General features: G+C 41.5%; 1 protein-coding gene across 10 annotated transcripts in view; it reads right to left on the reverse strand.

Annotated features, from left to right (window-relative positions):
- ARHGAP12 (Rho GTPase activating protein 12) overlaps window positions 1–13595 on the reverse strand; it is a 175089-nt gene that overhangs the window by 130481 nt on the left and 31013 nt on the right. For all 10 annotated transcript variants that reach the window (XM_077491076.1, XM_077491075.1, XM_077491073.1 and 7 more), the window contains exon 2: window positions 2672–3373. In XM_077491076.1, coding sequence (XP_077347202.1) covers window positions 2672–3310 — 639 coding nt within the window. In that variant the 5' untranslated portion in view covers window positions 3311–3373. The remainder of the gene's footprint in view (window positions 1–2671; window positions 3374–13595) is intronic.

The raw sequence follows: 13595 nt of genomic DNA on the forward strand, positions 1-13595 counted from the left end.
GTGTTCAAACCACACATGTGAGGTATCGCTGCGAACGTTAGAGCGAGAGAAATAATTCTAGCCCTAGACCTCCTCTGTAACTCAAAACATATAACCAGTAAAAAAAATTTAAATCGTCGCCTATGGGGATTTTTAAGTAGCGACGTTTGCCGCCATTCCACGAGCGTGTGCAATTTTGAAGAGTGACATATTAGGTATCTATTTACTCAGCGTAACTTCATCTTTCACATTATGCAAAAATTGGGCTAACTTTACTGTGTGTTTTTTTTTTTTAAGCACAAAACAGTTTTTTTTCCAAAAAAAAGCATTCGAAAAATTACTGCGCAAATACCGTGCGAGATAAAAAGTTGCAAAGACCACCATTGTATTCTCCAGGGTGTTTGCTAAAAAAACATATATAATGTTTTGGAGTTCTATGTAATTTTCTAGCAAATAAATGATGATTTTTACATGTAGGAGAGAAATGTCAGAATTGTCCTGGGTGCTCCAGAACGCCTGATGGCGCTCCCTGCATGTTGGGCCTCTGTATGTGGCCACGCTGTGTAAAAGTCTCACACATGTGGTATCACCATACTCGGGAGTAATAGCAGAATGTGTTTTGGGGTGTAATTTGTGGTATGCATATGCTGTGTGTGAGAAATAACCTGATAATATGACAATTTTGTGAAAAAAAAAAAAAAAGTAAAAAGAATCTTGATTTTGCAAAGAATTGTGGGAAAAAATGACAACTTCAAAAAACTCATCATGCCTCTTACTAAATACATTGGAATGTCTTCTTTCCAAAAAGGGGTCATTTGGGGGGTATTTGTACTTTTCTGGCATGTTAGGGTCTCAAGAATTGAAATAGGCCGTCAGTCCTTCAGGTGTGATCAATTTTCAGATATTGGCACCATAGCTTGTGGACTCTATAACTTTCACAAAGACCAAATAATATCCACCAATTTGTACTTATTTTTACCAAAGATATGTAGTAGTATAAATTTTGGCCAAAATTTATGAAGAAAAAATTTCTAATCTGCTAAATTTTCTAACAGAAACAAAGAAAAATTCGTTTTTTTACAGAATTTTCGGTATTTTTTCTTTTATAGCACAAAAAAAAAAAAACCCAGCGGTGATTAAATACCACCAAAAGAAAGCTCTATTTGTGTGAAAAAAAGGACAAAAATTTCATATAGGTCCAGTGTTGCATGACTGAGTAATTGTCATTCAAAATGCGAGAGCACCGAAAGCTGAAAATTGGTCTGGTTATTAAGGGTGTTTAAGTGCCCAGTGGTCAAGTGGTTAATATTCAAACACACACACACACACACACACACACACACACACACACTTTGAGAAATTTGTTGCATAGGGTTTTATTTACTAAAGCTGGAATACACAAAATCAGGCTCACTCCTGCAGAGAAACCAATTAGCTTCTAACCTCGGCTTGTTTAAGCTTTGGCAATAAAACCTGGAAGCGGATTGGTTATTATGCAGAGGTGAGACTGATTTTGCATTCTCCAGCTTTAGTAACTAAAGCCCAATCAGAGAAAACTAGCCCACTCTGATCTATGTTCTTGGTGGAAATAAAATGTACCAAAGGCTGCTTGCACGGATTTATGGGGCCCGTTCACACTAATGTGCACATTTTTGGTGATGCACATATTTTGGCTTGCTGGCGTATTGTAGTGCGTTGCACAGTAATTCATGGATACGAGTTTCTATACTCCATGCATACATATTGAACTGCACCGGAATAGCCAGCCAAAATAAAGAGGAAATCAGGTAAGGGGCTGCTGTACAATGCCATACCATTGCAAAGAGCAGGCAAATATGACATGGCTTTTATTTAAATGAAGAATAAGCTGCAATTTTTTTTGGCAGGAAGACAACGCAAAATGTAGACACATTTAAGTAGCTCTAGATCATGGATGCTCAACCTGTGGCCCTCCAACTGTTGCAGAACTAAAAGTCCCATGAGGCATTGCAAGCCACTGACAGCTACAAGTTTGATGACAGAGGTATGAAAACATCTGTCCTTTCAACCCAAGCTTTCACTACCAAGGGCCTCCTGTACTTCAGGTAAGTCCTCAGTCCAGCACTCCCCTTCTATAGCATAAAAGAGCCATTCTAGTAGAGCAAAAACATCACATGCTTGTAGTGCTAGGCAACACTTCACAAATTAATTGATGTACTGACACTATAAAGCCACTTCAATATCATCCTGGGCTCCACCCCTTTGATTGTGATATATCACCATTGACATGTATGCCACCATACATTCATATGGGCGATGTTCCCATGTGCATGAACTCCAGCTCACGCATCAATCTCCACGACTAGGAGGTGAAGGACCACAGTATTACTACATGCATTCACAAAGCTCTACAATGAAATTCATTTGTTCCACACAAAGCAACAAAAGCCTTTAAAGGGTTGGTCATAACTGAAAACCCAGCTCATTGGCCTCATTATAATATATCCTTTTTCCTAGGGAAATATGGAGGATGCCACTGCTGAAATCTTTCCAAAAACGGCATCTGTCTGACTATGACCAGCATGGATATATTGTTTCAGGGTCACACGTGAGGCCACTGGAACAGCATGAAAGCCAGGTAGCTAGTTTTCAAAATTATATCAGCAATAGCTCTTCAGCTTCTAGCAAAAAAATATTCAGGATGCAATCTTACCTGAAGTTGTTCTGTGGAGCTGCTACTCAGCTCATCTCCAGATTCTGAATCTGCAAGAAGTTTTTCCGAGTTTTCCCCAGCCGAATCCGAGTGATCATTTGTGAAGCTGGTCTTTTCGATTTCCATCATTTCTGGACCAGGAAAGTGCAAGGCAGAAGGACTCCTGCTGGTGGCCTTTGGCGAATGCAAGTCAGTACATAACTTGCCATTGTTATGTACAAGGTCTAAAGTCAGTCCTCTCGTCTGGCCTGGGCTACTGCCAGGCCCAAAGTTCTGGTTAGCATCTCGAATTGAAGGAGTTTTCCCAAAACTGGTGAGTTCTGGGGATTTGTTGATATTCTCCATCGATCGCTGTAATCCTTGTGTGACTTTCAGAGGACTGTTAGGCAGGATGCCCGGTTTGATGGGCGGCATTAACGCCTTCCTGCCCACTTCCTTCACATACTGAGCTGGTACGTACAAGGGTCTCGCATTTTCATCCAGTCTCACCTGCCACCAGTCTTCGTTGGACTTTTTCATTAAAATGTACCGCTCGCCCTGCTTTATAACAACTCTCTTGCTCTTGTATTCATATTCATAATCGTATTCTACCTCAATGTACACCGGCCCAGGCGTGGGCCTCCCGCTCTTGTCAGCCATTTTCAATGATGCTTATCACCTCTTTAGAAGAACGGAGAACATCATGACAGCGTGCCGAAAATTCTAAGGAAGGAACAAGAGAAAAAGAAATACCATTAAAAAAACTTCCCAAAATGCAAATGGTCAAAAACCGCAGTAAAGGAAAAGGCTTGCCAGAACCCAGGAACCAAATAGTGTCTTACAATAATTACAGCTTGTGCCTGCATTTTGGTGTTCACACTTACATCCATGATCCTCAGCTGCAAGGTTCAGGGAACTGTCAGTCTTAGCTGTAGAGCCAGCCCGTTGTCAGAGAAATCCCCATCTATATATATGGGCTTGGCAACTAAGTCTGGGCAGCTGCAAGGCATTGTGCAGATGGGAAAAGAATACCAAGACTTGAATTCTACAGCTGGAGATCACAAGCATGGGAGGTACAATATATGCAAAACAGATCATATTTACCTAACCCCATCCAGACATATAACATTTCTGGCCTTTTTTAAAGGGAGGACCCCAGGAAAAAAAAAAAAACAGAACTCTAAGCCTCCGTTGACACTATGACCCACACGTGAATCATTCAGAAACCACATTGCAATTCACATGCGATTCAGTGCTGTGTGAGTTGAGGCCATTCATAACACCAAAGCTGTGCATGCACCTTTTTTGCAGCCTTACCTCAACATTTCTGCAGAGGCTCCGCAACTGGTTTGCATGGTCGTTTTGTACTATGCAATCCAATGCAGGAAAATGCACTGCATTTGTGACCTGCATTTTGGGTGTCGTTAACTTTGTAATGATGCCCACAGTGGATCACAAGGGCATTGCGTTTGGTATGCAGTGTGGAAAATGCGCATGAATCGCTAGCTTTAGGTTTAAATTTATTGAACAGATATAAAGAAAAATCTTTATTTTAGTATTTAAAGCGGAGGTCCACCCTAAAGTAGACCTTCCACTCATTGGAACACTCCCCCCCTCTGGCGCCACAATTGGCACCTTTCAGGGGGGAGGGGGTGCAGATACCTGTACAGTACAGGTATCTGCACCCACTTCCGGGATAGCTCTCTGCGGAAAGGGGCGTAGATTACGCCCCTTTCCGAAAGTCCCCCGCTGCCTGCTGGGAAACACACAGATCCCAGAGGCAGCGGGTCCATCCTTATTGCGCAGCGCGACTCGCGCATGCGCAGTAGGGAACCGGGAAATGAAGCCGAAAGGCTCCACTTCCCGATTCCCATACCCAAGATGGCGGCGGCAGCACCAGACAGACGATCGAGAGATCGGCTTCGGGTGCCGACATCGCGGGCGCGCTGGACAGGTAAGTGTAACTATTTTAAAAGTCAGCAGCTGCAGTATTTGTAGCTGCTGGCTTTAAAAAAAAAAAAAAAAAAAAACGCGGACTCCCGCTTTAAGGAAATAAGTGAAGTTCATTATTAGAGCTGAATAATTGGCATATTTAACATCACAGCTGTGGGTCAACCCCCATGTCATCAGGAAAAAAATAAAAATAAATAAATAATAATAAAAAACAAAACAACACACACACACACACACACACACACACACACACACCAACTTGAGCTTCGCTCAAAGTACTACATTAAAAATTGGACTGCTACACCTTAATAACCCAGACTCTGGGTCAACAGCAAATCTTTTAGAAAAAACAAAGTGTGCTGTCCCTTAAATCTTATAACAATTGAACAACAAATCAATCCAAAATTAGAACTGTGAAATACTATACATAATGTAGTGCAAATTAAACATATTATGAAACAAACTTATTGCAGCAACACATTAGTACAAATTGAGCAATTTTTGTGCAAACAAATGAAGGATAAAGTCTCCAGATGCAACAAAGTCCTTATATGTTCACTGGGGACATAAGTGTTCAGGCTGGGTTCACACTTATGTGAATCGAATGCGGGATTTTCCACATCAAATTCGCATTACAGGAGAATGTGACCGACTCTCAATGGAGCCGGTTCACACATCTCCGAGGGGCAGTTGAGATCACAACCAATAAGAGTGTTACATTTCCAGCACATGCTGGAAATGTAACCGTTTTATGTATGGGTTTACTTCTGCTTTAAGGGGATTAATCCTCTGCATTGTGTAAAAAAACAGTTATCACTTGTGTGGAACTCCGCTTTAAAACAAGAACAACATTAGAATTCCAATCCAGAAGATGCCATTTTTGGGAAAACACGTCAGTCGGAGCGTGTGTCATCATTGCAAGATGCCACAACTAACGCATTTAAACCCAATGCCATTTAACTGCCGACTTGTGAGTGCATTTAATTTATAATAAATGTTATATATAGCTTTACTGCACAATAGATTCTCCCTGCTTGTCTTCCATGTGTGACCTTATGGAAAATGTTGTTATGGTGGTATGAGAGCGGATTTCCAACCACCCATAGTAGTCAACTAATAAAGGTGCAGGTCATTACGATTTGGCTTTGTGTGAGAGCTCCTTAACTGGAGATGCATTGAATCCCTAAGTTGGGATCAGCGTCGGTTGGCAAGTGGCCATTTTTCTCTCAAGGAGCACTTTAGGCGCTTCAGCAATGTGCACTTACCGTATTTATCGGCACTTAAAATCAGGGGGAAATCGCGGGTGCGTGTTATACGCCAATCCCCCGTAGTTCTGAGCCTCTGAGTGCCTTCCGGCCGCCTTCGGCCATTCTTGGCAGCTTCCGGCCGCCTTCGGCCATTCTCGGCGGCTTCTGCCCGTTCTCGGCGGCTTTCAGCTGAAGGCACCCGAAAGCTGCCGAGAAGAGCCGAAGGCTGCCGAGAACTACTGTGCGCCGCCGAGATATTAAATATGGCAATTTATGAAAAAACCCCATACCTGTATTTCAGCTCAAACAATGAAGTTCACTTATTTCTATTAAATATATAAGTTCATCTCAGAAATTTAGGTGTGTCCAGTGTCTTGCTCTCTATTATCTAAAAGGTATCCAATCAGCCCACCCAGTTCATATCTTGGACTTCAAAAACCATTACACTTATGTTATGAGGATGAGGAGAGGGGAAGAGATTCATTCAGCAGGATCAGTAAAAGACCACTGGGCAGAGCTGACAGCACTTTTGCATATTCAGTCCATGAAATCGTATGTTGGTGGATCGAAAAGTATTTTTCTGTACTTAAAGGGTCTTTAAAAGTGATAAATCATAGGGAAATGTGCATGTATCGCAGACGTCCTATATGTTTTCCTTTTTTTTTTATGTAAGGAGTCAATATTTGCAGTGTTGACCCTTCCTTTTTTATTAACCCCCAGCATACACTTTAAAGCTGAACTAAACTGTATCTGACCAACCATCCAAAAATATTTAGTTCATTTTTAATATTCAAACAAACGCATCCATGTCTCCATGCTTTTTTTTGTTCAGAAATTACTTTGAAAAACACCCGCTAGCATTTCTATCTGCAGCCATCTTGATCAAGGACAGACGATTCATGTATCATTTACTTGATGCAATCCCTTTGCCTCTAGCTCAGGCACACAGGCAGAAGGGTGTGCTTAGCCAAGAAAGCCCCTTCTCCTGATGGAGGGGGGGGGGGGGGGGGAAGCATTCCAGCAAATGTTTATGATAACTATAAACATTGTAACGTTTGGTTCTTTTAGTTTAAAGAGATGAACGTCATCAGTTTAACCACTTCCTTAGAACCTCCCAAACATATATTTTTTTTTGAATGTACCAAGCAGCAATGGACAGCTTTATTTTGTAATGCAAGCTTCAATATCTAAATGCATAAAACTTATGCAGTCATTTGAAACCTGAACGACTTACAGCCGTGGCCAAACATTTTGAGAACGACAAAAATATTAAATTTTCACAAAGTCTGCTGCTTCAGTCTTTTTAGATCTTTTTGTCAGATCTTACTATGGTATACCGAAGTAGAATTACAAGCATTTCATAAATGTCAAAGGCTTTTATTGACAATTACATGAACGTGGATGTAAACTCTCACACATACCCAGTGAAGTGAACAGCCTCAGGTTCTACACAGAGATTAAACAAATCTCCCTACATAAATTTTACATGTATATCTGCTGTCGTCGGCTTTATATACCATTTAGAAAGTGCAGATCTTGTTTGGAGATTTTCTCTTCATGGTTAACACTGCAGTGAAGCCTGGGCATACAGCTAAGACAGGTGATTGGATGAAAGGCACACACCCCTTCTCCTCATAGGTAGAGGCTTTCAGCTCTGTTAGTTACATCCTCCAGCTCAGTGCTAATCAGCACTGAGCATCCTCCCCAACACACAAACTCCAGCTGCTTTTATCACATGTGATGGAGACCTCAGGCTGATAACAGAAGAACAGAGCAGGAGACCGCTACCGGACATAGTGCTTTGAAGAGAGATAACTGAACACTGCAGATCTATGTGCCCAGCTCAAATTTCATGAATCAGGTTTACATACACTTTTAGGCTTATGTAAGGAGTCAATATTTGCAGTGTTGACCCTTCCTTTTTTATTAACCCCCAGCATACACTTTAAAGCTGAACTAAACTGTATCTGACCAACCATCCAAAAATATTTAGTTCATTTTTAATATTCAAACAAACGCATCCATGTCTCCATGCTTTTTTTTGTTCAGAAATTACTTTGAAAAACACCCGCTAGCATTTCTATCTGCAGCCATCTTGATCAAGGACAGACGATTCATGTATCATTTACTTGATGCAATCCCTTTGCCTCTAGCTCAGGCACACAGGCAGAAGGGTGTGCTTAGCCAAGAAAGCCCCTTCTCCTGATGGAGGGGGGGGGGGGGGGGGGGAAGCATTCCAGCAAATGTTTATGATAACTATAAACATTGTAACGTTTGGTTCTTTTAGTTTAAAGAGATGAACGTCATCAGTTTAACCACTTCCTTAGAACCTCCCAAACATATATTTTTTTTTAGCAGAGACCCTAGAGAATAAAATGGTGGTCGTTGCAATATTTTATGTCACACTGCATTTGGGCAGAGGTCTCCAAAACGCAAGTTTTTGTGAAAACAAAAAAAAACACTTCAATAAATAAAACACACACACACACACACACACTACTAAACAGCAAAGTTAGGCCAATTTTTTGGTACAATGTGAAAGATGTTACGCTGAGGATTGTGAGAATCGTGATTATCATTTTTTCCAGAATCGAGCAGCGCTACAATGAAGACTTCTGGGATGTATGACATTTTTGCCTAGGCCAAAAAGGGGAAAAAAAAAAAAAAAAGAAAACACACACACACACGTAAATATACTATACCTTCCTATTCATTTACAAAGGCTAGTAGCATAAAGATGAAATATAAATGAATGCTGGTTGAGCGCTTAGCTCCACTGAGCTAAAAGTCTTTGATTATTTTATTTTTTACTGTCAATCTTTCTCCCTCTGCTATAAAAGTATGAAGGAATCCAGCTTGGAAAATGCTGCATTCTTATCATAGAAATGCAAACAAAAAAGGTATTTTCTTCTCTGGCCCTACCCTTGGATATTCAGCCTTGCCTGCAGCACACACACCAGTTAGCTGTTCATAGCTTTCTCTAGCGGTCACCACCACTACTGGATTTGCATTCGACAAGTATTGGTTAATCATTCAGGTTTCTGCTCGGTTTCAGATTAAACACACGATTGGCTTTCCGGATGTTAGAGGAAGAACCTTTTTATTTGCCTGTTTCTGCAGTTTTTTTCTGTGTTTCTGCCAAATGTATTTGTGCACCACTTAACAAATGTGTTTCAGAGACTAAATCTACTGCTCATCAGCAAAAATGACAGCGACACAAAACAAAACGTTTAACATATCTGGTTAAAACAAACTATAAAGTTAAGGGATTTTTTTTTTTGTTTTTCCTCTGAATGTACCAAGCAGCAATGGACAGCTTTATTTTGTAATGCAAGCTTCAATATCTAAATGCATAAAACTTATGCAGTCATTTGAAACCTGAACGACTTACAGCCGTGGCCAAACATTTTGAGAACGACAAAAATATTAAATTTTCACAAAGTCTGCTGCTTCAGTCTTTTTAGATCTTTTTGTCAGATCTTACTATGGTATACCGAAGTAGAATTACAAGCATTTCATAAATGTCAAAGGCTTTTATTGACAATTACATGAACGTGGATGTAAACTCTCACACATACCCAGTGAAGTGAACAGCCTCAGGTTCTACACAGAGATTAAACAAATCTCCCTACATAAATTTTACATGTATATCTGCTGTCGTCGGCTTTATATACCATTTAGAAAGTGCAGATCTTGTTTGGAGATTTTCTCTTCATGGTTAACACTGCAGTGAAGCCTGGGCATACAGCTAAGACAGGTGATTGGATGAAAGGCACACACCCCTTCTCCTCATAGGTAGAGGCTTTCAGCTCTGTTAGTTACATCCTCCAGCTCAGTGCTAATCAGCACTGAGCATCCTCCCCAACACACAAACTCCAGCTGCTTTTATCACATGTGATGGAGACCTCAGGCTGATAACAGAAGAACAGAGCAGGAGACCGCTACCGGACATAGTGCTTTGAAGAGAGATAACTGAACACTGCAGATCTATGTGCCCAGCTCAAATTTCATGAATCAGGTTTACATACACTTTTAGGCTTATGTAAGGAGTCAATATTTGCAGTGTTGACCCTTCTTTTTCAAGACCTCTGCAATTCACCCTGGCACGCTGTCAATCAATTACTGGGCCACATCTTGACTGATGGTAGCTCATTCTTGCATAAACAATGCTTAGAGTTTGTCAATTTGTAGGGGTTTCTGTTCACCCGCCTCTTGAGGATTGACCACAAGTTCTCAATGGCATTAAGGTATGGGGAGTTTCCTGGCCATGGACCAAAAATGTCAATGTTTTGTTCCCCAAGCCACTTAGCCACCACTTTTGCCTTATGGCAAGGTGCTCCATCATGCTGGAAAAGGCATTGTTCATCGCCAAACTGTTCTTGGATGGTTGGGAGAAGTTGCTCTCTGAGGATGTTTTTGTGCCATTATTTATTCATGGCTGTGTTCTTAGGCAAAATTGTGAGTGAGCCCACTCCCTTGGCTGACAAGAAACCCCACACATGAATGGTCTCGGGATGCTTTACTGGTGGCATGACAAAGGACTGATGGTAGCACTCATATTTTCATCTCCAGGCAAGGTTTTTTTTCCAAACAATCGGAAAGGGAATTCATCAGAGAGAAAAAAAAAAAAATGGACTTTACCCCAGCGCTCAGCAGTCCAATCCCTGTACCTTTTGCAGAATATCAATCTGTCCCTGATGATTTTCCTGGAGAAAAGTGGCTTCTTTGTTGCCCTTCTTGACACCAGGCCATCCTCCAAAAAACGTCACCTCACTATGCGTGCAGATGCACTCCGCCTGCTGCCATTCCCAAGCAAGCTCTCCACTGGTGGTGCCCCGATCCCAAAGCTGAATCAACTGTAGGAGACGGTCTTGGCGCTTGGCATGCAGACATGAGCTGTGTACAGAGACACTATGCATAGTGTGCAAGACAGAAAGGCTTCTGTGTTTACAAGCGTCAGTGTGGAATGGGAGCGGAAGGCAAGAGCTGAAGGTGGTGGATGGAGTTTCACCACGATCCAGTTGCAAAACTGGGTGAGAGAGAGCCACATGACCAGGGCGGGTGGGCCAGCTTCTCCTCACTGCAATACACATCACATTCAACAGATGCATACAAACCCATCTGAGATAATACACCACAGGCGTATAAATAGCCCCACAAAGTTGTGTTTGTTACCCCAACATTTCATATTCCTAATATGTGCCTGTTTTCCCACATACCTGTACGAGAAAGTATCCTGTTTTCTTTCAATTGCTTACTTTGTGTGAAATCTCTGGGGTTTGTGCCAGTCCCTCCGCTTCCTATTAGAAACTGACCACCCTAGGAATGTGAGCACAGCATGATAAGTTCTCTAGCTATGCTCTCCTCCAAACAGACTTGTCTTGACACGCCCCCAGCTGCACAGCTATTCAGTGGGAATCTCACTGTACTGCTACTTCTCCTCCTCCTCCTCCCAGCTCTTATGCAGCTGAAAGCAGAGGGAACATGATAAAAAAAAAAAAAAAAAAGTTTTGGACTTTCATTTCGATTTTAAAACTGAATAGGTTGTTTTATAAGGTTAGTGTAAACAATCACTTTAATCCGTGTTGCTACACTTTCATTATCATTTGATAACTGCTACAAAATTCAAACCAGAATTGAATGCGATTAAAAAATGTCTTTTGGATTTCGGTCTGCAACTAGCAAAGATTTTCCTCAAATTGTGGTAAAAGTAAAATATGGCTTTCTTGCTGCTAAACCACTGCCATAAAAGAACACGTACCCATGGCCGCCAAAATACACATTGCTATTACATGAAAGTCCACAAATATTGCATGCGGGTGGCTATAAATCAGGTCAACTTACTCATGCGGTTCAAAAAAAATTAATTACAATTAGATCCGATTTTATGGCATTATTTAAAGTTTGACAGGCAGACATGTTGTTCCTGCCGAGTTTTTTACTGCTCTCTCTGGTGCTGCTACAACCAGTGTAAATTTTTCTTTTATTATTGCACTTCTCATGAATATTGTTGCGGTTGGTCCATTTCATCACTTTCAACTTTGTGTTTCTGATGTGAATCTACCGCCAACATTTATGTACTTCTTTGTTTCAGTAATCCATTTCAAAAGGCTCCATTCACACATGTTTCTGGGGGAAAAAAAATAAAAATGCACCAAGAAACACATTGTGCTTGAGGTGTCATTTCTTAATAGCACCCCAAACACGGCTCGTAATTACATGCCTAAAAATGAGGTACAAAACCATGCTCACGGCCCAAAAACAGTGCAGGAGCTACTTTGGTGCATTTGGCATGATTGGGCTGCCCTATGCTGTTGTGCAGGTGTGACTGGGGCCTTATGGTCTTGTTGTGCAACTTTTCTTATACCATGCCCCTTATTAATGTATCATTGTGTGTCTTTAAACTGCGAAGGCTGCGCTGGACTTCATGGGCTGGTGTTTTATAAAAGGCAGCAGCTACAGTCATTGTATCTTCTAACATTTGTGGATAGCTGGGTGAAGTTCCGTACACAGTTACCCTTTACACCCTATCTATTCATAAACAGGTTCTTTTGTTTTGGCTTTTACATTTCCTTATAAGCCGGATTGTAAGAAATACAGAAACATACAATAGGTTCACATAAAGCACATTAATGAGAAACTCATCTGAGGCCATACATGGCCTTACTTCAGGATCAGACATACACTACTGATGTCACCAAACTAGTTCTCATGTCAAATATATTTCTTAATAAAGGACTTTGAACATCAAGAACTCCAACAAAAGAAAGCTACAAAAGAAGCGTGTGACAATAAGGTTGGCAAAGTAGGTGCCTCATCACGAGCAGATGGATGGCAAGAGAGCTTCCTTCTATTGCTGAGGGATGGGCGCAGCTACTAAAGCCTGGTACAGAGTTTTTTTCTGCTGGGTTGAACGAAAAAAAAAAAAAAAAAAAAAACCTGTCAGCTCCGGTCGGATCCAGTGTACTAACAATGCAACTTTGGTACAGCAGTCACCCTCGCTTAGCTGTTGTGTCATCCAGCCCCTCCCCCCAGAACACTCAGGTTGCCATACACACAGGCCAAATGTTGACTGGTTTTCTACTGAACTGGCCCATGTGTTCAGGGCTTAACCTCTCCAAAACAGCCATAGAACAGGAAACGGATTTCAGGTCAAACATCTTCCAACAGGCTGGAAACTCTTCTACAACTACAGAGTATTATACACAGCTGCTGCAAGGGTCTCATCAATCTCTAGTTTACCGTATAAATGCTCGAGAGTCTCCCCATCATACATGACAATATATTTGTTATATTGCAATTATATCAATTTGACTACTGTAATGCCCTCTTCACTGGCCTACCTTTACACAGGCTATCACCCTACGGTCTATTATGAATGCTGCTGCTAGACTCAAACCTTATAAACCGATCAGTGATTGCTGTCCAGCTCTGCCAATCTCTTTACTGGCTTCCCCTACCCCACCGTATAAATTCAAAATACTAAACACAACATTGCCCCCAGCTACATCACCAACCTCATCTTAAGATATTGCCCAAATCATCCTCTCCACTCCTCCCAAGACCTCCTCCTCTCTCGCTCCCTTGTTACCTCCTCCCATGCACACCTCCAGGATATTTCCAGAGCCTCTCCCAGCCTCTGGAACTCCCTTTCCCAGTATGTTTGATCAGCCCCTACCCTGTCCACCTCCTGCATCAACTCCCCCTCCACTTAGATTGTAGGCTGCAGGAGGAGCAATATTCCA

This window comes from Lithobates pipiens, unplaced genomic scaffold, assembly GCF_037356315.1.
Source record: "Lithobates pipiens isolate NorthernLeopardFrog02 unplaced genomic scaffold, aLitPip1_a1.2 Scaffold_19, whole genome shotgun sequence".
NCBI lineage: Eukaryota > Metazoa > Chordata > Amphibia > Anura > Ranidae > Lithobates > Lithobates pipiens.